At 43.3% G+C, this 25,302-nt stretch overlaps 1 protein-coding gene and 1 long non-coding RNA gene across 3 annotated transcripts in view; one reads left to right on the forward strand and one right to left on the reverse strand.

Moving 5' to 3' along the window:
* The window catches only part of RMND1 (required for meiotic nuclear division 1 homolog), a 44,147-nt gene that overhangs the window by 2,651 nt on the left and 16,194 nt on the right, over positions 1-25,302 (reverse strand). Inside the window, exons 4-11 of one of the 2 annotated variants that reach the window (XM_047859898.1) lie at positions 24,346-24,421; positions 20,921-20,960; positions 18,916-19,016; positions 15,978-16,084; positions 15,010-15,074; positions 14,234-14,310; positions 11,761-11,881; positions 2,155-2,342 (exon numbers count right to left, since the gene is read on the reverse strand). In XM_047859898.1, coding sequence (XP_047715854.1) covers positions 2,187-2,342; positions 11,761-11,881; positions 14,234-14,310; positions 15,010-15,074; positions 15,978-16,084; positions 18,916-19,016; positions 20,921-20,960; positions 24,346-24,421 — 743 coding nt within the window. In that variant the 3' untranslated portion in view covers positions 2,155-2,186. Of the gene's footprint in view, positions 1-2,154; positions 2,343-11,760; positions 11,882-14,233; positions 14,311-15,009; positions 15,075-15,977; positions 16,085-18,915; positions 19,017-20,920; positions 20,961-24,345; positions 24,422-25,302 lie in introns of those variants that run through there. The other variant, XM_047859897.1, reaches the window with a different exon arrangement.
* Positions 1,438-13,632, forward strand: LOC125166158 (uncharacterized). Its single transcript, XR_007152376.1, has 2 exons — positions 1,438-1,868; positions 12,899-13,632. It is a non-coding gene; the product is annotated as an uncharacterized LOC125166158 (long non-coding RNA).

Below are 25,302 nucleotides of genomic sequence, written 5' to 3' on the forward strand. Positions count from 1 at the left end.
TGAACGCGTGATCCTGAGATCAAGACCTGAGCGGAGATCAAGAGTCGGACACTTAACTGACTGAGCCGCCCAGGCACCCTTCTCTGACTGAATTTCTTTCTATAAAACATCTTCTGGGTCTCCTGCCCACACCTCAAATTTAATGTTTCTCAAACGAAAACTGACGTCCTGTTCAAGTCTATCCCTTGCCTTGGGTTTCCTTTTTCCAATCGGGTCCTTATCTTCCCAGTCACCTGGGGTGGAGATGTTTGATCTCTAATCCCCACTCCCTACGGTTAGCCCCTCCGTGGACAGTCTTGAATCTACTCCTTACTTAGCATTCCTTAGTACTACAGAGGTAGGTCTTCATCAACTATTCATTATTCAAGAAGGGATCCATCGCCGTCGCCCCCTCCCCCCCCCCCACAGCATCAGTTTTCATTCTAAACAGCTGTTCAACAACTTTGTAAGCATTTTACCGTTCATTGCCTTCTTGATAACATTATCCCAGATCATGTTGTCCAATTGCATTTTAGATGGTGGGGTCCTGAGCAATCTTCAGAAAGCCTTCCAGCCCGCTCTTTCCTCGGTGCCCTTACAGCACCCTGTCCCCTGGTGTCAGGCACTTCATTCTGCCTCACAATCCTCTGCTGTCCACGCGGCACCCTCCCCTCCTGCCCCCCACCCTGGGGGGTTCCTCTTGCATGAGTTTCAACCGTGCGATACTGCCCATCATGATGTCAGCACCCACCTGGCACCTTCCCCAGGCCTCCTCCCCAAGGCCCTAGGGTGGAAGAGCGGGGGAGAAGACCCGGGCTTAGCCGACCATAATGCCCAGTTGTCTCACCGCACGGCTGGTCAAAGCTTGGACACCTGTCCCAATCCCTTGAAGTTGCCAGGCAGACCGAAATGTCAACTTGGACATTCCCTCTCCCCACACCTGTTTCCCCCCATTCCCCAGAGAAGGCCACGGAGAGGCAAGAAGGAGGCCAACCTGGCACAGAAGGTGCTCAGGAGAGAGTCCCGAGTGACCCGTTTGGGTCTGTGCGAGACATGCCTTGCTCCCATACTCCAGCCTGGTTTTTCTCGGCACTACACGGTGATAAAGCAGCGCTGAAACTTTTCCCGTGGTTTGTGCAAGGGAGTCCCCACTAGCGCACGCTTCCCACTTCATTTTGCTACAGCGTCATTCACGTTACATGCACACACGAGGGAGAACACAGGGATGGTATACAGAGGTGGTAAATGCGAAGTGGGCTCTAAACAGGTAGGTGCTGGGAGGAGAGGGCGGGGAGCTACAGGAAGGGGATCTGGGGAAAGCATCTCACACAGGAAACCGCATGGACGCACAGCACGCTGGATACTTGGAAATACTTGGAAGTGAGGTTAAAAAGGTAAGTTAGTGCCCAACTGTGAGAGATACTGTAGACTGTATGTCGTAGGCACAATAACGATCCCCCAAGGGCATTCACACCCTGATCCCTGGGACTTACGCAGACGGCCTGGAGAAGGAGTTACGATTGCATATAGAATCAACGCTGCTGATCAGCTGACCATAGAATCAACGCTGCTGATCAGCTGACCTTAAGACAGGGAGATCAACCTAGATTATTGGGGGAGGTGGGGTTCAGCGTAGTCATGGTGGAAACGGCAAGAAGAGCTTCAAGTGATGCCACATGAGGCCCCAACTCGCCTCTGCTGTGTGGCAGGGGCTGCAGGCCAAGGGCGTGGGCAGCCCGTAGGAGCCGGAGAAGGCAAGGAAAGCCTTTTCCTGCCCAGCGCCTCCTGAAAGGAACGCAGTCCTGCCACACCTTGATTTTGCCTCAGTGACTCTCCCGTCAGACTTCTGACCCACAGGGCTGTAATCCGATGCATTTACGGTAAGCCAGGTAAGCCAGTTTGCGGCAACTCGTTACAGCACAAGAGAAACCTCCACCTCGAGGTAACCTTGGGATTTTATTCTGTAGGCACTGCGGGTCCTTTGTTCCGTCTTCAAATGTCGTATTTACTATACTGTGCCGGGCAGAGGAGACATCTCTGCCTTCCAGCTAAAGGGTCCAGCGAAGAAGGTATCGGAACAGTCCGGGGAGTGTTACAGGTGGGGCCTAGAAGGGAGGCGTCAGCATTGTAACCCGCCCCCGCCCCCCCCCCCCCCCCCCCCCCGGTCCCCCGTGTGGTCACCAGCCCAGGGCCTGTCATCTGGACTTTCAAGAAGTATCTGTCAATGAACAGATTCGTAGGAGAAAACGAAAGGACGGTGTGCCTGGACGTGGAGGGTGAATGAAGTAGAAAGAGGAAACCACCATGCATTTCAATTTTCTGCTTGGCTGACAGAGAGATGAGGCTGGTGGTCCCGCCACGAGCTGAAACGGAGAACAGGGAGGGTTCAGTGTGTTCTGGGAGAATGCCACGGGTTGCATTCTGCGATCTTAACCGCTGAGTAGTTCTACAGACATTTACTGCGCATGTGCTCTGGGTGAGGCCTTGCCGAGAACTGGGACTGTAACGGGTAAGCGGATCATCCTGGTCTCTGACCCCAGGGAGCCTACACGCTGGCGTGCAGCGACACACAGAAGTCACTCTCGGAGGGATGCTAGGAGATCCGTGAGTGTGGAGGACGTGTGGGATTTAGCAGGCGATGAAGCAGCACTGGTAACGGCGGGCAGGCAAACAGGAAACTGAGGTCAGATATACTTATTTGGAAATCGTCAGGAAGAAATGGGCGCGGAAGTCACGGAAGGAACCCACGACAGGACTCGGGGACGCCGACGGACCGGTGTGGTGAGGGGCCCACCGCAACCTGGCTTTCCTGGCGCGACTGACTTGTGCAACCCCTCTCCGACTTTCCCACTGAACCCCTAATACCGGCTGAAAGGTCTTTGCCTCCACCCTCAACTTTTTGGATGGCTTTCCGCACATCTCGTGCCTATTACTCTTCTTTTTCTCAAGATTCTTTCCCCTGGGAAAAAAAACCAACAACAAACTGGAAGAAGGAACAGCTTTTTCGTGACACCACCACTAACTCTCTTTGTCCTGTACGTCTTCTTGGAACACTGTAAACCTTGTTCAAGGGCAGCACCGGTTCTTAATTATTTTATTTTATTTTTTTGTATCACACACGGTGCCAGCATTGCGTTGAGCGCGCTAAGGAACGTTAAATTCTTTTATCGCCTTCTAAATAATCTTCACATAACTAGTCTTAACTGCCTTTGGCATGCTAAGAAAGTACCCTGAGAAATGTAGTTTGGGAACTTTCAGGAATGCTTGCTAACTCATGTGGAAGGTTTGACACCAAAGAGATGGCTCAGAGTGGGGCTGGGAGATGATGAACAATTAGCTGTAATGACCCAATCAAGCCACGTAGATGACAATGGTAGTAATAGGGCACCTATGCTATCGGGGAGACTAATTTAATGGAATGAGAGGAGAGTTCCATAAAAACCGTCAGTTACCAAAGGAATTCTGATGAGCTAAGTTTTAGTTGCTATGTAAGGAGTTTTCAGAAACAGAACATCCAAATCCATTATATACAATGGAATGTAGTTCAAACCCACGTGACCACCATGCTTAGCAGGCATTTACCTACTAGAGGTCCCAATCCACCTACCTTGCTTGCCCTCTGGGCCCATGAGCCAAATCATCCCTCTGTCTCCGGTGTGCCTACCATATATTCAGATATTTGGGGAAAGTAGCTTCTATCCCCTTTGCTGCTGTGTTGTAAGGAAGGAGGGGGAATCCCACGGGTATAGCTCCAATTTCATAGAAGTCCCTTTCCCCCTAATACATTGCTACTTCTACTTTTAGCTATCTTGCCCCAGTTCCTAACATAGAATCCAATAGAGATGTGGTAGAAATATGTAATTTATAAAGATAATTAAAATCAATCTTGAATTTTAGCTCCTAAAGAAAAATTAAAGTGAATTTTCAGGGACTGTTGGTATTACAAAATGTTTGTATCCCCCTTAAATTCTTATGGTGAAGCCCTAACTCCTAAGGTGGTGGTATTTGGAGACGGGGCCTTTGGGAGGTGATCAGGTGGAGATGAGGTCATGAGGGTGGGGCCCCTATGATGGAATTAGTGTCCTTACGGGAAGAGGAAGAGACACCGGACAGCACTTTCTCCTTCTGCCATGTGAGGCCACACTGAGAAGGTGGCCACAAACCAGGAAGAGGGACCTCAGCGGGAACCCAGTCCGCACACGTGATCAGAACACTCAGATGCAGTGTGTGAAGTGCTGCCCCTGGGACATACGTACAAAGAACTCCAGAAGCACAGAGGCACAGACCCGATGGGAAACCTTTCCTAGGAGGCGACCTTTGGGCTCATCAGGCAAAATGCAACCAGATATGGTCCTGGCCCAAAAGCCTCAAACGAATCAAATCACATCAACTTGAAAGAACTTAAGCTAGAGACGGATGATGGTGCCACATTTAAACAGACCCTTATTCTGATGAACTGCAATGTATGCATCCTCCCTGTGTACTCAGTTAAGGACTGAGAAGCCAGTAGTACTGTAGTTAAATATAGTTTGTACGAGATCTAAAAAAAAATAAACAAAACTGCCACAGAACGGACCTGTTCCGGGACTTTTCCAATTTGGGGACTGACTGGACCCTACCCCACCTGCTCTCTGGGCTGCACAGTCAACCTTCCCATGGTGTCTCCACTGGAGGAGCTCTGTGCCCAGGGATGCCCCGAGATACCCCTCCTGGTTTAACAGAGTATGATGCACTGGCACTTTCTCCAGGTTTTCCCTTCCTTCTCAGCATTTTGATTCTTGTCCAGCTAGTTGATTATTTCATTGCACTTCTGTCTTCATTATTGACCCTCCTTTGACATTTCTCATCTTCAACTCTGGCTTTCCTGTTGAACGCCGTGTTCATATTCAGTTCTTGAAAGACATCCTTATCTCGATACTTCCGTGAGCCATATGCTCAAACCACGTTCATAATTGGTGACCATGATATTGTTTCTCCTTTCCGGTACTCCTGTCCACGAAGGACACGTGAAAGACACCTTTGGCATCAATATCACAGAACTGTGCTTTGAGGGAAGACAGGATGGGGTGGGGGGAGTGTGCCTGAGCTCAAGCTTCCAAGCAGCTGGTTATCTTGGTTACTGCTCACTTTACTGACTCAATTAAGCACAGCAGGCTGGTTATCAGAAGAGGCAGAGAAGGTCTCTGCATCTGCTTGGTGGCAATGGCTTTGGACCCCATCACAATGATCATGATTCCACCAGAAGTCTCCATTCCAAGACAAAAAGAGACACCCAAGAGCAGTAACTTTGAGTGCTCTCCGATTTGCCCCCAGTGAAATTTGTCTCATCAACACTGATGTTTTCCGTTAGTGTGTCATTAAAGAATTCTCATAAGAGACTTTATTTTCAAGTTAACTTTACTGAGGCATAATTTGCATACAATAAAACGCAGCCCTTCTAACTATACAATTGGAAGACTTTTGACAAACGGATATCCTTGCAACTGTCCCTGCAATGTTTCCATCATCCCAGAAAGTTCCTTTGTGCTCCTATGAAAACTAAGGTCCCATCCACCCACCCATCCCGAGCTCCAGGGAATCAATGATCCACTTTCTGTAACTACAGATTCGATTTGCCTTTCTAAATCCCATAAATACAGCACATCTGTTTTTGTGTCTAGATTTTTCCATTCGGCATAATGATTCTGGTCTTTATCCATGTTGTGGCATGTATTAGTAATTAACTTATTGCTGAGTGGTATTCCACTGTATGGATATACCACAATTTGTTTATCCATTCACTTACTGATGGGCACCACCTGACTTCTTCTAGTTTGGGGCTATTATGAATAAAGCTGCTACGAACATTTGTGTATAAAACAGCGAGAGGACACGTTTTCGTTTCTCCTGGGTAAAATACTTAGGAGTGGAATTGTTGAGTCTTCTCGTAAGGCAATGATTGGTTTTATGAGAAACTGCCAAGCCATTGTACCAATTTATATTTCCACGAGTAATGAAAATTCCAATTGCCCCCCATCCTTACTAATACCTGGTATCAGTCTTTTAAATTTTAGCCATTCTAATGGGTATGTAGTGATATCACATTGCAGTTTTTAAAGTTTTTTGTTTTTGAGAAAGAAATAGAGATAGTGAGCAAGCAGGGAGGGGCAGAGAGAGAGGGAGACAGAATCCCAGGCAGGCTCCACCCTGACAACGCAGAGCCCGATGAGGGGCTCGAACTCACAAACCATGAGATCGTGACCTGAGCTGAAGTCAAGAGTGGGACGTTTAACCGACTGAGCACCCCTCACATTGTAGTTTTAATTTGCACTTTCCTGGTGAACAAGGACACTGAACATCTTATTCATGTTCATACAGCCACTTGCATTATTTTCTTTTGTGAGGTGTCCAAATCTCTCCCCCATTTCAAAAATTGGTCTGTCCTTTTATTACGGAGTAGAAAGAGTTCTTTATATTTTCTGGATAAGTCCTCTGTCAGGAATACATACTGAGAACATTTCCTCCCAGCCTGTGGCTTGTCTTCCATATACTTAGCAATGTCTTTCGAGGAGCAGTAGTTTTTAGTTTTGACAAAGTTGAACTTACCAAGTTTTCCCCCCAAGGTTCATTTTTTTTTTCCCTAAGAAATCTTTGCCTGCCTGAAGGTCAGGAGGCTTTCTCCTATTTTTTATTCCTAAAGTTTTATAATCTTAGTTTTTATATTTTTAAGTCTCTGATCCATGTGTGTGAAGTAAAGGATAGAGTTCTTTTTTTTTTTTTTTCTTTTCTTTGAGAGAGAGAGAGCACAAGATCATGCAAGTGCAAGCAGGCGAGAGGCAGAGAGAGGGAGAATCCCAAGCAGGCTCTGTGCTGTCAGCACAGAGCCTGGCTCGGGACTCGAGGCGGGGCTCCATCGCACAAACAGTGAGATCATGACCTGAGCTGAAATCCAGAGCTGGATGCTTAAACAACAAGCCACCCAGGTACCCCTAGAGTTTTTTTTTTTTTTTTTTAACTTATGGCTATCCAATTATTCCAGCCATTTGTTGAGCTGATTTGTCAAAAATCAATCACCTAAGAAAAAACATCAATTGCCTATATGTGTACAGGTCTGTTTCTGAAATCTACTCTGTTCCATTAATCTATATGTCTATTCTTATGCCAAGAGTCAAATGTCTTGATTACCGTAGCTTGATTTAAGCAAGCCTTAAAATCAGATAATAAAAGTCCTACAACTTTGTCCTTTCTTCAGAGTTGGTTTGGCTAGTCTAGGCCCCTTCCATTTACATTTTATAATCAGCTTGTTACTTCTAAAATACATTTTTTAAAAGCCTGCTGGCGTTTTGCTTGGGACTGAGTTGGAATCTACAGGGTAACTTCCAGAAGTAACTTCTTCATAATACTGAATCTTCTGTTGTACGTACACGGGATATGTCTTCATTTAATTTCTCAGCCAACATTTGTAGTTTTCAGGGTACAGATCTTTTTTTTTTTAAATTTATTCCTATATAATCTGAGGTCTTGACCATATTGTAAATGGTATTTCAAATATTTCATTTTCCAATTGTTCATTGGCAGTATAGTTATTTTTTTATATAGTGACCCTGGGTTTTTTAACCTTGAGAAATTCGCTAATTAGTTCTTGTAGCTTTTTTGTAGATTCTTTAGGACATTCTACATACAAGATCCTGTTGTCTGTGAATGAATTGTTTTACTTCTTCTCAAGAGATTCTAAATCTTGGAGCTATAAATACAGCCACCCGCAGGGATTGGTGCCTTGTCTAGCTGGCACAGCACAGGGCTTTCTCCACATGTCTAGGGTTCTAGAGACTGGGTTAGCAGCGGATCCTCCCAACTGCCGCTGTGTAACAGTGGTTACGTGTCAATCCTTTCATGGAGAGACTCCATCTCAAACCGGCCTCACTACTGGAAGAAAGAGTACGCTCAGCATCCTCCGAGTACAGGAGGACGAGCCTACACAGCCCTTCTGTTCTGAGAGTTTTATGCTTGCACTTGACCATTTGGTTGTCCACTTGGTTGTCAAGGTATTCTTCGTTCAAGGTGTCCTCGGTTGCAGACGCGATGCCAAGAATTCCATTTTGAATAGTGAGAAGAGACACAGAAAAATGGCCACGTTCCAGGTTAGAGATCAGATCGTTAGTCTGTTATCAACCTTCTTGCCCAAGCTAAGTGGCAGTGGCAGCTGGCTTACTGAGGATCCTGCACGTGGGAGCAGTAGGTGCTTGCTGGCAGTGCCTTTGGTGGCCTGAAGCAGGGGATCATTGAAGTCGCAGCAGCGAGACGATGACGTGGGTCACAGTGCTTACCAAGTAGGCTTCTAAAACGTTCTCCACCTCTTTCAAAACCCGAAGTCTATGTTAGGCAGACTTCTAAGACGTCACCCAAAGATCCTTGTCACCTGGAATTCACACCCCTGTGCAGTCCCCTCCCCTGGACCGTGGGCTCCCCTTGTGACTTGTGTCTGACAAAAATACCGCAAAAGCAAGCAGGCTGTAATCGCGGACGAGGCTACGAGAGACTGAGTCTGTCTTGGCGGTGCTCTACCCCCTTCCTCTCACCCACTCGCCCAGACGAAACGGGCTGCCTGCTCTACGGAGAAGACAACGGGGCCGGGAACGGAGGGAGGCCTCTGGCCACGAGCTCAGGAGGAGCTGAGGCTTCAGCCCAACGGCCCGGGAGGAACTGAATCTTGTCGACGACACAGGGGTGAACTAGGAAGTTCGCCTTCCCCGCTGGTCCCGGAGATTACTGCAGCCTCGTGAGAGCCGGAGGCCCGGGCTGAGCCGCACCCGGATTCCGGCCTCCTCAAACTCTGGGACAGTAAGTGCTGATTGAAGCCACTCAAGTTTGCAACAAGTTTTTTTGCAGTGACAGCCAACGAGTATAACCACAGGAGAGCCCTCAACTCTGTAAAGCTTTTGGCATCCCTTTTATAGCCCCTGGACCTTCAGCCTGTAGGCCCAGTCCACAGCTATGGAAGCCCCAGGTTTTTCATGTCTGACCAGACATCTGGATTGCCAGATCCTGTCTAGGTAGACTTAGTACCTAAGACCATATCGGAGGCCACTGAAATTCGAATCTTATGGTATCACTGATCAATCTTTTCGCGGTAGCTAAAAGCAACACGGTTTAGGATGGGCCTCGTGCCCTGACCCCTGGAAGCGACCTCTACTCGCCTGTGCTCGAAGACGCCCATAAAGATAGAGGTGGTGGCAAGTTCAGGGACAACGATAGTTGGTACTATACAGGTCAGTGACAACTACACAGACAACTTCGATGGTGTTCTTCAGGGGGAAGTGTCTGGTGTGGGGGAAAATATGTAGATACCGGAGCTGCCATAACATTCAATGAGCCATGGTGGGTTTCTGAAGTTGTAAGTCATTTATTTTTGACTGGGCATCGGATGCACTGGGGAAGTGGTAGGAAAGAAGACTGAAAAAGAGGAGGAAACACGAAGGTCCTTGTATATGAAAGCAAAAGCACTTGAACATAACCCATTAGGCAATGAAGGAAATTAAAGGTACTAAACTGGCTGGAGGGAAGGAGAAAAGGCAATCCACAGATAACTGACATCAAGATAAATCAGATACTGAAATTATCTGACAAGGATTTTAAAGCAGTCATCACGAAACTGCTTCAATAAGCAATTATGAACATGCTTGAAACAAATGAAAAAAAAGAAAAAAAAAACAAAAACCAGTCTCTGCAAAGAGAGAACATAAGAGGAATCATACGAAAATTTTAGAACTGAAAGGTACAATAAGCAAAATAAAAAAATTCAGCGATGTGCTCAGCAGCAGAATGAAGGTGATAAAAAAAAAAAAAAAAGAATCCGTGACCTCAAAGGCAGAGCAATGGACATGACCCCACACAAATGACAGAGACAAACCAGAACAGAAAACAAGTGAACAGAGCCCTGAATGTGTGCGGGAATGGGAAAGGAGCTTATATTCGGGCTTTCTCATCAGAAACCAAGCAGCTCGGAACTAGGTACCATGGCAGTTTTCGGGTGCTGACAGAACAGTCCCCCCAGAACCCTAGAGCTGGGGGCGGCGGCGGGGGGGGGGGGTTGTTACTGAGACAGTCTCACATGAAGGAAGACTAGGAGGGTCTGTTTCTGCAGACTTATCCTAAAGGAATAACTAAAGAATGTTTGTGAAATGGAAAAGACTAAAAGAAATCTTGGAACATCACGAAGGAAAAAAAGAACAACAGAACGAACAAAAACAGAGGTAAATGCAATAGAATTTCCTTCTCCTCTTGAGTTTTCTAAATTACATTCGGCGGCTGAAGCAAAAATTGTAACGCCGATGGAGTTGTCACAATGTCTGCGGAACAGTTAAGACAACGGTACTGTAAATGGTGGAGGGTAAAGGGATGTAAAGGGGGGTAGATTTCTACTCCTGACTTACTCTGGTCAAATGTCAAAACCAGCAGACTGATAAGCTACGCATGTATAATATAGTATCTAGAACAACCACTAAATATCTGTGCTGAGAGACATAGTAAAAAATAGAGATAGATAAACCAAAATGGAATCACCAAAAATGTTTTAAGGAATGCACAGGAGGGCAGGGACTGATACAGGCAACAACTCGGATGGATCACAAAGGCATTACGCTCAGTGAAAACAGTTTTAAAAGTCGCACGCCATGCGATTCTATTTATGTAACATTTTCAAAATGACAAAATTACGGAGACTAGATCACTCACGGGCAGGGGTTAGGGATGGTGGGGGAGGGGAGGCGGTGTGACTAGAAGGGGCAGCACAAGATCTCTGGTGACACAACAGCTCTGCGTCCCCGCACCACGTGGTCACGTGGACGTCAATGTAATAAAAGGTCACAGAACTACGTGCGTATGTCGCAAAACATCCATTTTCTTTTCCACCCTCCTTCCCCACGTCGTTTCTCTCTATCATGACTACCTCCACCCATCCCATCATTCTCTTGATGCCTATGTCTTCTCAGTTTTGCTTCATTTTGCTTCTAAATGCTTGCGTGATGGTTCTCACTGGATGGCTTCTTGCCCCGTACTCTCAATGTATCTTTTTTTTTTTTTTTTAAAGTGTATTTACTTTGAGAGAGAGAGAGAGAGACAGCAAGTGCGTGTACATGGGGGAGGGGCAGAGAGAGAGGGAGACAGAGCCAAGCAGGCTCCAGGCTGTCAGTGCAGAGCCCAACTCAGGGCTCAATCTCACAAACCATGAGATCATGACCTGAGCCACAATCAAGAGTTGGACGCTTAACCAACTGAGCCACCTAGGTGCCCCTCAACATATCTTAAATTTCACTCCTCCACTCCCCTTGACCCCGCCTGTCTACGTACTGCCAGGTTCCTACCGGGCACTCGCAAGCAAACATCAGTCATCCTTGACTCTTCCCTTTCCTTGGCCTCCCATTATCAATTACTTGATTTGTCTTGGAAGGTTCTTTCTTGAATTCATTTCTTTTCATGCTGCCACCAACACAGTTCTGGGACCCAAGAACTCTTGCTTGAGACTTGATGAGAGCTCGGAAAAGTAGGCCTCCAAACTCTCACTTATCTCATCTAGTCTGCAGAGCAAGTATCAGAATTTCCTTTGATGCAATAAAGAAAATTTCTGGAAACTGTACACAGCAGATGGGGAAGGGGAAATCTGGAGATCTGAATACAAGTCAAACAAGGTATTTCTCCCGAAACAGTGAAACACATTTACTTAAATTTCAAATTTCTCTTCACACAGTCACACAAATTATAAACAGTGTTGTGTCTTTCTCAGTGAAAGCATAAAATACATACCTTAACTCTACGAGTAATGCTAAGGAACTGACACGTTTTATCATAAAGTTGTTCCAGGTTTTCTCTGTCCCAGTAGAAATCGGGAGTGATCAAGAAGTCTGAACTCAAGTTTATACGGTGTCTTAAAAAAACAGAAATTATAAAACTTTTTTTACCTTGAATGAAAAATCACAGTCTCTACTTTATTTCTTTTTACCTAGTACTTTATGAAAACATTTGTTAATGCTGACCGTGTTGCTGAGAAACATGTAAATAAAAAAAATTTACATAAGAATTTCAAAATCTGCAACCAAATTACCTCAATCTTTAATATTATTTATGAAGTAATTAGAAAAAAAAATCCCCTAATTTTGCTTTCATTCTGAGCTTTTTTCTGTTTTCATTAAAAATTTTTACTATACACACTTTTTTTTTGTGGCTAGGTAATCATGTGGCTTAAAAATGACAGAAAAGGTACACTGACAAATCTCACTCCTATTCTTTTCCCTCTTTCCTTTTCTCCCACCCATAACGGGTAACCAATGTTAGCTTTATTCTTCCAGTGTTTGTGCAAACACTGGACAAGTACACACACACACACCCTTCAAGATCTACCTTTTTGCATAGGAACCCTAAGCTTACTTTTAAATGAAAATTTAAGGCATAGAAATAACACATAAATGGTTATTCACTATTAAAAAGAAAGCCCTAGAGAAGAACTCAGAAAACAGTAGTCAGCCCTCTTACCCTAAAACACAACTCAAACCCTTTAGGCCCTGCGAATGCTTTGCTGTGTCCTTCCAGACCTTTCCTGTGCATACATTCATGTATGCGCGTGCACATGTAAACATATATTTGTAGTAAGATACATATCAAGATAAAGATGAATATTTATTTTTGTTTGTTTTACAAACTGGATAATACTATACATAATTTGGATTTAAGTTTTCACCCAATGTAACTTGCCATGTATCTATCAGAGATTTACCATGTTCCTTTTACTAATACACAAGCACTTCTATTATAAAGAGAAGAAAACTTAGGATAAGGACAGTAGGACTCTATAGAAACTGCTCACAAACCTAAATATATTTAACTCTAACTTCTGAGTTTTGATACTATTATAACCTGCCGTATCAAATTCTGCTTGTGTTACCAGAGAAGAGGATAGAAGAATCTCTCTACCCCGCTTCTTGGAAAACTCAAGGCTTCATTCACATGTGCTGCCCGGATGCTCCCGATGAGTGGGCTTTTATTTTGCTGGCTTCCTGAATAAGGGCCCCTGAGCTATGAGAAATGCATAGGTGATGAAATCCTGGAGCACTTCTCTCCAAGCCAATCTCTACGGAGAATGTGGAAAACAGCTCTCAAACTACGTACAACGATCTCGAGTAGCTCACGCCATATACTCTGAGGGACAAAACACCACTGCCTGGTGAGAATAAGGCCAGGATGCAGGGTGTTTCGTTCCATGAATCCTGGGAGAATTACAAAGATGAAATGAACGGGAAACCTTTCCAGAAACTTATTTAAAATGATGCATTGATGTATTTCGCCAATTTTAAGATCCAGTTCTTTCCCATCTCTGAAAACGGAAGGCATCTTTAAAAAATGATGTCTTACGGGCGGCAGTTGTGACTTAGTGGCCATTGCTTTAATTTCCCGTATGCTTCCTTTTTATGTACGCCCAAGAGGGAACGTGACGGAATCTACACCCAAATAAGGCTAAAAGTCATTTCGGTGTAAATGTTAATTCTGTGATAAAAAAGCATCGTATCATAGTTTAACTGGCAGCACTTGTCTCTGTTTCCTGCATATATAGGAATTAAAGTAAAATATATTATTTAAAATAGTATTTGTAATATTTATAAAATAAATATATTTTAATTCCAACGTAATTTGTAATGTTCTATCAGGTGTACAATACGGTGACTCAACAATTCTATACGTTACTCTGCGCTCATCATAAGTGTACTCTCAATCCCCTCACCCAGCTCCTCTCTGGCAACCATCTGTTCTCTACAGTTAAGAGTCTGTTTTTTGGTTTGTGTCTTTCTGTCCTCTGTTCATTTGTTTTGTTTCCTAAATTCCACAAATGAGTGAAATCATACGGTATTTGTCTTTCCCTGGCTAGCTTTATTTTGCTTAGCGTTATGCTCTCTAGATGCAATAAGATGGTTTTCCTGAGAATTCCTGTCGCCCAAATTCTAGAATATACCTTTCTCCCTACAGAGAACATCTCCTGTGCCCCGTACGTAGGTTGACTGTGGATGGATCAGGATCTCTGTGCACATGCAGAACCTCATGCAGTGCGGTCCCTAATGTAGCCCAAGGGCTCCTGACCGGGAAGGTTCTGCCTGCTTATTTATCCAGGAGATAAATATAGCTGCAATTCCCATAAGGGTACGTGGTTGCTTTTTATTCTACAATTACAGGAGTGTTTCCTTCAGACTGTTAAATATATAAATTACTTTATTTACAGAGAAAATTCTACCTCAGGGCAAAGAGTTCACCCATTTTCTGCATAACTTCTTGATGAGATAGTTTCACTTTCTTCCCAGCTTTTAAAGCCTATTTGGGAGGGAAAAAAATACATACGTACATACATGTATATCTCTCCAAGTCACAGGACCAAACAGCACATTCTAAAGCAGTCACTGACTCCACGTAAAGGACGGTCTTGGATGCCACGCTCAGTCATTTCTCTTTGAAATTCAAAATCTTATTAAGTAGAAATTTTACATTCCCTTGTCCCACCTCTAGGATCTACATTCCTAACCTCTTACTGAGAAAGCAGGGCCTCTTACCCCAAGAATAATTCAATTATTCATTCAAGTAAAAAACAAAATCACAGTAAACATGAGTGTTAGTGTATTTTGATATAACTTTACACGTATTTTTCAAGCCACTATTTGTCTCATAATTCAGCAAAACACTTTTAAATCAAGAAAACTGGTCATAATCCTATTCCTTAGAGGGGACAGAGCTCACTTCTCAAAAAATACAGTTACATTAAAATTACTACACCATCAGAAGAAAGTAATTAGACTTTTGAGTTTTAAAAAGTAAAAACAAAAACCAAAAAAAACAGCATAAAATTTTTTTATTTTATATGTAACGAGTGTTCTGTTTTTGCTTAAATTCAGTGTAGGTTTTCCAGTGTTTGTTACTACTTTATTGTACTCCTAAATATATTGTTGGGTGGGAAATTTGTATTTTCCCCAAACAGAAATCAATCCTTGAAAACAATCATAACATTGGTATAATTACCTCTGGAATTGACTGAATAGACTCAACAAATTTGTCCAGTGATGCCTCCCAAATAGCCAGTTTCACTGGGGGAAAAAAATAACAATGAAACTTTTTTTTATCATCATACTCCTGTTTCTACAAAACGCATAATGAATTGCACAGGACCTCTACCGCCATTGCAGCCAAGTTGAAGAAGCACATGTGTTAACAACGGGACACTGACACTTAAGAATAGTTACCATCATACAGGGGAGCACTGAGCACTCTGCCATGTTGGCAGACCAAAGTGACACCTGGTAGAATTCCTGACTTTCCAACACTGGATCTCAGAAACCCAGGACTATGAGGTCCACCCTGAAGGGAAGTGTGGCTGTGCAGAGGGGGCAGGACCCAGGCCTTCCTGGCCATTCGCGGGCCCCCTACTCTTCTCGGGGCAGTGTGTAAAGCTCACGAGTCCCGGAAGACTCCGGGAGCGGTGGACAGGCCAAGCCAGCCACAGCGGTGGACAGGCCATGCCAGGCATGGCTGCAAATCTCTCAGAGAACTTCTAGTTTTATTCAGGTGCATGGATCTTCCAGAAAAAACTGAGAGCCACTGTGGCTCTCTGTCCCACTCCCGTGAGGAACTGGGTGCACTTTTCTACAGAGGCCTCTGCCCAGTCACAGCGGGCTTTCTCTGCCCTGATTACAGACAACCTGAGTAACGACCACATGGAAGAAAAGAGGGACACAAAGGGAAAAACAATATTACAAAAAATATTTTTGGAGAGGGCAAGCTTTATTGAAAGAATTAATAAAGAATGAGTAGCTTCAGCAGATACTCTGTTCCCTGTATACTATACGTTCTTTTCTCTTGGGAGGAAAAGAAATGCTAAAGCTTTGCCGAGTGTTCTGTGAAACATGCCTAAATCCTTACTAAATGGTTAAGCTTCCTTTGATGAAATGAAAACTATGCAACATATTCTCGGATAAGTAGCAATAACTTACCTGAAAGACAAAGGGCATTTGAGAAAGCAAATTTCTCTAGAATGGCGTCATCTAAATCTAGCTCCGAATTTAACCTGATTTCCCCTCTATGAAGTTTTGACTGTCCCCTGTGAGAAGAAAATTAAAAAAAAAAAAAGGTATAAACCTTAAAAAGCACTTTAATTTTTTTTCATTCTTTCTTCTTCAATTTTTTTATTTTGAAAAAGTCACTTTAGGGGCGCCTGGGTGGCGCAGTCGGTTAAGCGTCCGACTTCAGCCAGGTCACCATCTCGCGGTCCGTGAGTTCGAGCCCTGCGTCAGGCTCTGTGCTGACGGTTCGGAGCCTGGAGCCTGTTTCCGATTCTGTGTCTCCCTCTCTCTCTGCCCCTCCCCCGTTCATGCTCTGTCTCTCTCTGTCCCAAAAATAAATAAACGTTGAAAAAAAAAAATTAAAAAAAAAAAGTCACTTTACACTCTTTCTAGAGGTCATTTTGGCAATTTATACCAAGAGTCTTATAAATGTTCTTATACCCTTTGATCCAAGTAATTCCATTTCTAGGAATTTATCCTAAGGAAATGATAAAAAAATGCAAAGGAAGATCTGTGTACGAAAAACTTTTATGGTTAAATGTTTAACAGTAAAAAACTAGGAAAAAAAATTAACGTTCAATAGGAGAATGGTTCATTTATATGAAGTCCACAGAGCAAAAATCAGCAAGCATGTTTTGATATTTCGTAGAAATTGATCACAATAAATTGCTAACTGATAAAAGGCTGCTCATACACACAGACTGTGATCTAAAATCACACTGACATGGTGGGAAGGGCGAGGGAGATGGGGAAGTGGTAAAAACCTGAGGTTACACGTGAGGACTTTGGGGGGGCTGGGAAGTGATGAAAGGGTGGGAATTTGGGAACATACGTGTCACAAGCAAACAGGAAAAGAGGGTAAACCATCACAGAGGATGGGAGGCAAGAGACGGACAAAGCGGTGGACAAGGAGGCCGGACGGGAGGGCAGCGAGGCAGAATCTGCTGACAAGCTCAGGTGGAGGGAGAAAGAAAAGACAAGAAAGCAGAGTCGACAGGATGCTTTAATGAAGGAGCTTGGCCAATGTCACAGCACCGCACAAGGCAGCAAACAGCTGGAATCACTGGCAGGACTCACCAAACAACTAACTGACAAAACCCACTTATGGAATCTGGGATCCAAAGAGATCCCAGTTGGGGATTTCACTCCTCCACAGACCGTAAGGTAATACCTGTGCACACGTGTGCGTGTGCGTGTGCGCGCACAGGGGCACACATGTCTGTCGGTGCCTAGTAAGGAACGGTTTGATAAGGAAGTAGAGCACAGAAGGGAAGTTCGTGGGAACCATAACCACAAGACCAAGTGCTTAATAATTACAATTAATACAATTCTTTAAAAAAATTTTTTTAATGTTTATTTCAGAGAGAGAGAGCACATGAGCGCACACACGCGCAGGCGTGCAAGTCGGGGAGGGGCAGAGAGAGGGAGACACGGAATCCAAAGCAGGTTCCAGGGTCTGAGCCGTCAACATAGAGCCTGATGGCCCAAAGTGGGGCCTGAACTCGTGAACCCTGAGACCACGACCTGAGCTGAAGTCGGACACGCAACCGACTTCAGCTCAGGTCATGATCTCACAGTCGGTGAGTTCAAGCCCCATGTCGGGCTCTGTGCTGACAGCTCAGAGCCTGGAGCCTATTTCAGATTCTGTGTCTCCATCTCTCTCTGAACCTCCCCCGTTCATGCTCTCTCTCTGTCTCAAAAAAATCAATAAAGGTTAAAAAAATTAAAATAAATAAAAATAAAATTAATAAAATTCTATTAGTTCTTTGTCTGTTGTGTCTCTCAGGTTCACGTCCTCACTTTCAAGTGCATCCACTCTGGGCCCAGGCCCTCACTCACTGGTCCGGTGCCCTTGGGCAGGACAAAACATCTCTGAACCTCGTCCCGAAAACTAGTTAACGTCATTTGGAGGGTTTTTGTCAGGATACATGAAAGGATGCGTGGAAAGCACTTAGAACAGTGCTGGGCACAGGGCGAGTAGTTCACCTTTGCCGGCTATTATTACTTAGCTCCGATCCCATCTGGTCTTTCTAAGGCTTGCTGGTGTCTCTTCCAATTTTCCTAAAGCTCTGCTTTCATCGCTTCCTCTAATACACAGGATTCTTTCTCCATATTCCACTAGACAGGTAACTCCAGGCCTTTCAATCTTGTTCACACAGCCTTTTCTCTCTGTTCTGACATCTTTTCATCTTTCCCTGCTTGCTGAGACAGGACAATCCGCTGGTATGTTGCCTACCCACTCATCTTCTCTGAGGATGCTGTCAGGCCCCCACTTCCTGCAGACACCCCCATTTCTATAAGTAGTTCTCTTAATTCACACCCTCGTCCAAACTCAAAACCAACAGGGAAAAAAATGGACTTGCTCATGAGGACCTTTACTGTAATAACCTGATAGGTTCATTCTGATGAAGGCATAGTACTTCTGAGGAAGGTTATGCTATCCACTTGTTTTTGTTTGTTTTTTTTTTTTGATATTTATTTTTGAGAGACAGAGAGACAGAGCACAAGCAGGGGAGGAGCAGAGAGAGAAGAAGGCACAGAATCCGAAGCAGGCTCCAGGCTCCGAGCTGACAGCACAAAGCCGGACACAGGGCTCGAACCCACGAACCGTGAGATCATGACCTGAGCTGAAGTCGGACGCTTAACCAACTGGGCCACCTCGGCGCCCCTCTACTACGTGTAGCCTGACCAGTTAAAAAAATTATGTTTACCTACGAATATTTATTATATCGTTTAGGCTTTGTATCTGTACCAGTAACTTTTTTTCTTAAAATGAGTCTCCAAATGTGTAAGTTGTTTATTGTCTTCACTGCTTCCAGTCTAGTAATTCCAAGTGCCCTTTTTGTAAACGTGATAAAATGTTGCTCACTCTGTTTTGATGTAGTTAAGCTCTTCATTCTCCCAGTGCACCAGTGCGATTTCATAGGGCTGGATTTCATGTTTTTCTAAGACTTGCATCACATGCTTCATCTAGAAGAAAATGAAAAGTAAGTAACCTGAAATTATACCTGATTCTCTCCATACAGAACTATGTCATAGTGTTAAGGGTTATAACATTTGTCATTACGTTTGGTGACATTTCTTCTGTTTAGTTTTTACTTAGCAATAATCATGCCTCAGATAAACCTCACTGGCCACTCACTGCCACTGTGCAAAGCTCTTCTGATTAGTTTTTAAGGAAAAGGCAAATTTGTTGTGATATTAAACTCAACGGAATAATATATTAACTTGTTTTCACATTTAGAAAGCACATTAGCATAAAGAAAATTAAAATTATCACGTTCCACAACCCAAAGAAAACCACGAGTTTTATGGTTTGTATCTGTGAAATCTTTTTAAAAATGTGTAAGTCCCATACTTATAAAAATTTAAACAACATAAAGGTATAAAGTAATAATCTCTCTCCGCTCTCCTGAATTCTTAATCCCCAAAGAAAACCCTAATTTGCTGCATATCCTTCCAGACTTTTAAAAATACATGTGTTTTTTTTAATATAAAATTAGATCATACTATGCATGTAAACATTTTCAATGCTACTCTCCTTAATGCAGAAACCGCAATTTATTTAACCTTCCTCAATGTCCGTCCACAGATTATTCCTACTCTTGAGACACTATTACAAGGTTGCAAATGCACCATCCTTATGTATCTTTGTGGTCTGATGGGGGTATGTCCTCAGGAATTGCTAGATCAAAAGACATGCACACTTACTATTTTGATAAATGTTGCTAAACTGCTCTCTAAAACGGTTTTTCCAATTTTAGAATCTAAACATTTAAGAAAACATTTTTTTTTTTTTTTGAAGTAAGCTTCACGCCCAGCACAGAGCCCAAAGTGGGACTTAAACTCATGATCCGGAGGTCAAGACCTGAGCTGAGATCAAGAGTCGGATACTTAACCGACTGAGCCACCCAGGTGTCCTCAGCAGAGCATTCTTAAAAAATACTAGGTATTACCAGCCTTTTACATTTCTGCCACTTCAAACAGCCAATTTTTCTTATATTTATTAGTCATTTATATTTCCTTTTCTTCAGGAAACCCCACCTTACCACCGCCATGTGTGTGTGTGTGTGTGTGTGTAGTGGGGGTGTATTTCCTTTTAGTAAAAGTGGGATTTTATGAGGCATATTTTTTTAACTAGCCCTGATATTATAATGGTTATATTTTATAATCTGCTTCTTAAATTTAATTAGGCAATTTCCTAGGAACAGATATTTTTCTACATAATTTTTAAGAACTGCGGTATCACCTAGGGAGGTATCTGACAAACTTCCTACGTTACGTACTTCGGTTATTTCTCATTTTGCTACTGTAAACGGTACGCCGATGAACATTTCTGTACATCACTTATCATGCGTAACTGCAATTACTTCCTCTGGATAACATTCTAAATGTAAAACTTTGTTGAGTTAAATATAAAGCTTTGATCTGTATTACCAAACTACCTCTAAAAAGGTTACAGTAAACAAACTGTGATCGCGATAATGAAGAAACTGTTTCCTGTGAGAAAGTTCTAGAAAACTTGATCTGAAGTAAGACCTTAGTGCAGTCAAATGCCAGTGAACTGTGATTCACTTTGTAGGTTATCGTGTACAAAGTGTAACTAACTTCTTTCTGTCTGCGTTGTAGCCAGGCTGTTCTAATTCTTCACAAATTACTATAAGCCCAGAGGATGGAAAATGGAGGAAACTTATAAGCCAAAAAAATATAATCATCTTAGAAGACAAACGTGCTAGGATCAATCACATAATGCAGAGCAAGTAGGCTGTGGATTTCCTGTTAATTTATCTTCCAGTGGCTCAGATTACTGAGTGCTGATTGACAATTTTTTTCTCAGGAAAACTTTTACACTTTTATACTTTATATATACTTACAGTTTTGTCTTTCACATTCCAGAACACAGCAGCTCCTTCTCTGATTTAAAAGAATAAAAGAATCAATTAAGTTAACAGCGGAATACGTTAAGGCCATACGTAAAGCCATGCTTAGGTAGCTTCTAGAATATATCCCGAAGGCAATTTTTACAAATGTGATTACTTATTTGACATTATGGTCCCTAGATGATTTGCTAAAACAAAAGAGCTATTACTGAGCTTTTGATACAACCTGAGCTCCCCCAAATTCATGATTTCTCACATGGTTTGCAGAATAAATAACTCTTATTGTAATACTATATAATTTCATGGATCTGAACTGTTTCATACCTGGTTCAATTCTGATGTACAGAAATCAGAATAAGGAAATTTTTGAGACCCGTCTTAGCTCTCATTAGGCAGATTCTGCTATAGGGAAAGAATAAAGGATCATGCTTTTAATAGTTGCGGAATGAAGAGACTGATATAAGTTAAAGCCCAAGATGGCTAAGAGCGCCCACAGAATAATGCCACCCATCTTTGCAGTGCCTGGACAACAGTGAAGCCACAGGAGGCCTCTGGACCTAGTTCTGGCTTTGAAAGAACTTAAGGTCTAACTTGTTTCGATTCCTGAAGTCTGACACACTGAGCTATTTTTGGTAGTAGCTAAAAAGAGAGCGAGAGTGAGAGCAAGAGAGAGCGAGCGAAAGGTATGGCTCTTTTCTTCCTGGAGGAAGGAAAGGTGGAATTGAAAGGCAGGTAAAAATACGGTGGCTTCCTACCATTCTTCAAACATTTCTTTTTTTTTTTTTAAGAAAATTTTTTTGGTTTATTTTGAGAGAGCGTGCATGTGTGTGCATGAGCAGGAGAGGGGCAGAGAGAGAGGAAAGAGAGAATCCCAAGCAGGCTCCATGCCGTCAGCCCAGAGCCCGATGTGGGGCTTGATCCCACGAACTGTGAGATCATGCCCTGAGCCGAAATCACCCAGCCGACTGAGCCACCCAGGCACCCCTCATTCTAAGCGAAGTGCTTAGCCTATGTGTGGGTCTGGGCTTAGCATCTGGGATACAAAGATGAGTATGGTCTGGTTCCTACCCTCACGGAACTCCCAACTTAGAAAAGACCGACAGGCCTCCAGCTGCAGTCCCACGTGGTGAGTGCCCTGAGAGGTATGCAGGGCACGCGCTGAGACGTACACGGGAGGACACAGTTCCCACGGACGAGCAGGGCTAGCCGAAGGAGCAAACGAGAGGCGGCGATACGGCCGAGGGAACACCCTGGGCTCAGGGAGAAGGCGTGAGGGAGCAGGGCAACATCTCAGAACAAACAGCTAGTTGTCTGCAATGCGGTTGTGGACGTGGGCAAGTACTGGGCAATCAGGTCGGAGAGGCAGGGAGGAGCCAATCCTGTGCCATGAAAGGAGTCTGGTCAAGCTCCGCAGAATTTCTGGCAGGAGAGTGTAGTGATGAGAAAAAACGATCCTGCCCACAGACTGGCGGTGGGGTGAGATGGCAGGCAGGGGGCCGGGCAGCAAGCTGCGGCCACCAGCCGGTGGAGGGGACAGAAGGTGGAGGCGATTGCCCGTTAAGCCACAGCCAGAGCATTAGCAGTTCAGAGCAGCCCCTCCAGGCAGATGAGAGGGGCTGGGAAGAGCGCCCCTCTTTTGGAGCTGTGCTGTGCGGTGCGGTCTCAGGCCATGCGAGCTACTGAGCACTTGAAATGTGCCCGGTCCACGCTGACAGATGCTGGAAATGTACAACACACACTGGGTTTCAAAGGCTTAGCATGAAGAGTGTAAAAATCTCATTAATTACTGACTGATTACATGCTGAAATGACAGCATTGCAGACATGCTGGGTTAAATAAAATACGTTATTAAAATTAATTTTGCGCAATATATACTGTTACCGGTGTTCAAAAGTAAATCTTTTTTTTTCAACTTTTAAACATGTGGCTACTAGAAAATGTATCATTACATACGAGGCATTTGTGGCTTGCATTGTATTTCCACTGGATGGTGCCGATCTAGAGGCCCTCAGACAACCAAATTCCTCACCTGAGTTAAAGGGGATGCTATTCTACTTGGACCAAATGTTGAACTCTTGATTATCTCCTAAGTTACTTAATAAAGGAAGGTAAGGTTCAGCCACCTGGCTGGCTCAGTCAGTAGAATGCACGACTCTTGATCTCGGAGTTAAGTTCAAGCTGAATGATGGGTGTAGAGATTACTTAAACATACATAAAAAAGGAACGTAAAGGGGCGCCTGGGTGGCTCGGTCGGTTAAACGTCTGACTTCGGGTGAGGTCGTGATCTCACAGTTCATGGGTTTGAGCCCCACATCGGGCTCTGTGCTGACAGCTCGGAGCCTGGAGCCTGCTTGGGATTCTGTGTCTCCCTCTCTCTCTGCTCCTCCCTGCTCACATGCTCTCTCTCTCTCAAAAATAAAGATTAAAAAAAAAAAAAAAAAAAAAAAAAAGGAAGGTAAGGCATTGACAGGAACCAAGCTGGAGCTCCAGTTATCAACTACGAAGACTGGTATCACAGACATTTCTTCAAAGTTTGGGTTCTTATCGATGTTCCTTGTGTTTCTGTTCTACACAGAACAGTCCCATGACTGTGGGTAATTCCCTTAATCCCTCTCAGCCTCAGTTTCCTCAGCTGCAAAATGAGAATAACAGACCTTCTTTAAGAGCTGTGGGGATAATATGAAATTATTTTCAGTGGTTCCTATTATCATAACCATTCTCACTCAGCAACTCTGGACAATTTGGTATTAAAACAACCTTTAAGCGGCGCCTGGGTGGCTCAGTCGGTTGAGTGTCCGACTTCAGCTCAGGTCGTAATCTCATGGCCCATGAGTTTGAGCCCCACGTCAGGCTCTGTGCTGACAGCTCTGAGTCTGGAGCCTGCTTCGGATTCTGTGTCTCCTTCTCTCTCTCTCTGCCCCTCCCCCGCTCTCCGTCTCAAAAATAAATAAATATTAAAAAAAAGAAAAAAAAAAAAAAAACCTTAAATAAAATGAATAACTATACGCGAGTCAGGGTCCCAGGCTAAAGTCTCTGGAGAGGTAAGGTGGTCTAAAACTTTAACCGAAGAGCGACAGAAGGAGGAAAGAAGAAGAAAAGACAGCAGAGTAGTAGCATGAGTCTGATAAGGGGCACTGAAGATGAACGGAAGGCAAGGTCCTTTTATGTATTCTTAGTGAACAAAAATCCAGATTTACAGATAAAGGCAAGCCATGAAAAAACTGTTTCGTAAGAGACTTCACCAGAAAATTCCTAAAGCTGACAAAGTCTCCTAGATGAAATAACAATTAAAGGAGAAGTTTAAATCACAGGTAAATTTTGAACACATTTACTATTAAGGGAGGAGGTACACCCTCAAGTTTAAAGACCAGTGTCTGACCACAAGCCCATCTCCCAGGAGAGCTGCTCTCTTGTCTTACCTGAAGAAGAATATTGTTCCAGGATCACCTTCTTTCGCAGAATGTTCCACACCCATCACCAAAATATTTGCTGCATCTGTGATATAAAATAAATGAGTGAAAAGCTACCACCATAAAGTGACCCAAGGTTTATGAGTCACCTAGAAACTTTTAATGAAGTACGTATGATCATTCCTTCGTAAGCCATTGAGTATTCTATAACATTCTGCCCATCTTTTTTAGGTTTCTGAAAATATTTAATATGTGAAAAGGAAAAGACCATAAAAAATTACTTTTACAAAACACCTGAGGCACTATTATTAGTACTATTTAAAACCACTCACTGACAACCATTTTCACTCAGTAATCATTAGTCCAGTTAATAATTATTGAGGTCTTAGTTTCAATACAACCAAGTTTCAGGAATTACATTGTTTACAAAATTCTCTTCCTTTAAATATGATGTTATTAATATAATTTTAATATTCTCAAAGTACTCATTTTGATGGATTTAAATCATGTGAAATGTGGGACAACAGAAAACGTACAGACACAAAGATAATGACCGTTTCAAAATGTGGGTTCAGAGTTAACCATGAGAACTACCACTGTAGCCACCTATAGCTAAGTATTTTAACCTTGTACATATTATTAAATGTATGTTAATACACATATTATCAATAAGTATATATTAGTACACTTAATATTTCTAAGTATACAAATATTCTATAACATAAATTATAAACATATTTTAATGTATCAATTAATAAGTATACTCCTAATATGTAAAGAGTTATATATAATTTCTTAACTTAAAATTAGGACCCACAAAGCTTCAGAGCTCCTGGTAGAGGTTGGGGAACGGGGTGTTCGGATTAAAGACCAAATCCAAACTACCTTTTTTGGGTCAGCTCTAACATCCCTAAGCACTATATCCTCCAGAGGGCAAAGTTCACCTACGTAGCCAAGAGCAACATA

Source organism: Prionailurus viverrinus, chromosome B2, assembly GCF_022837055.1.
Source record: "Prionailurus viverrinus isolate Anna chromosome B2, UM_Priviv_1.0, whole genome shotgun sequence".
NCBI lineage: Eukaryota > Metazoa > Chordata > Mammalia > Carnivora > Felidae > Prionailurus > Prionailurus viverrinus.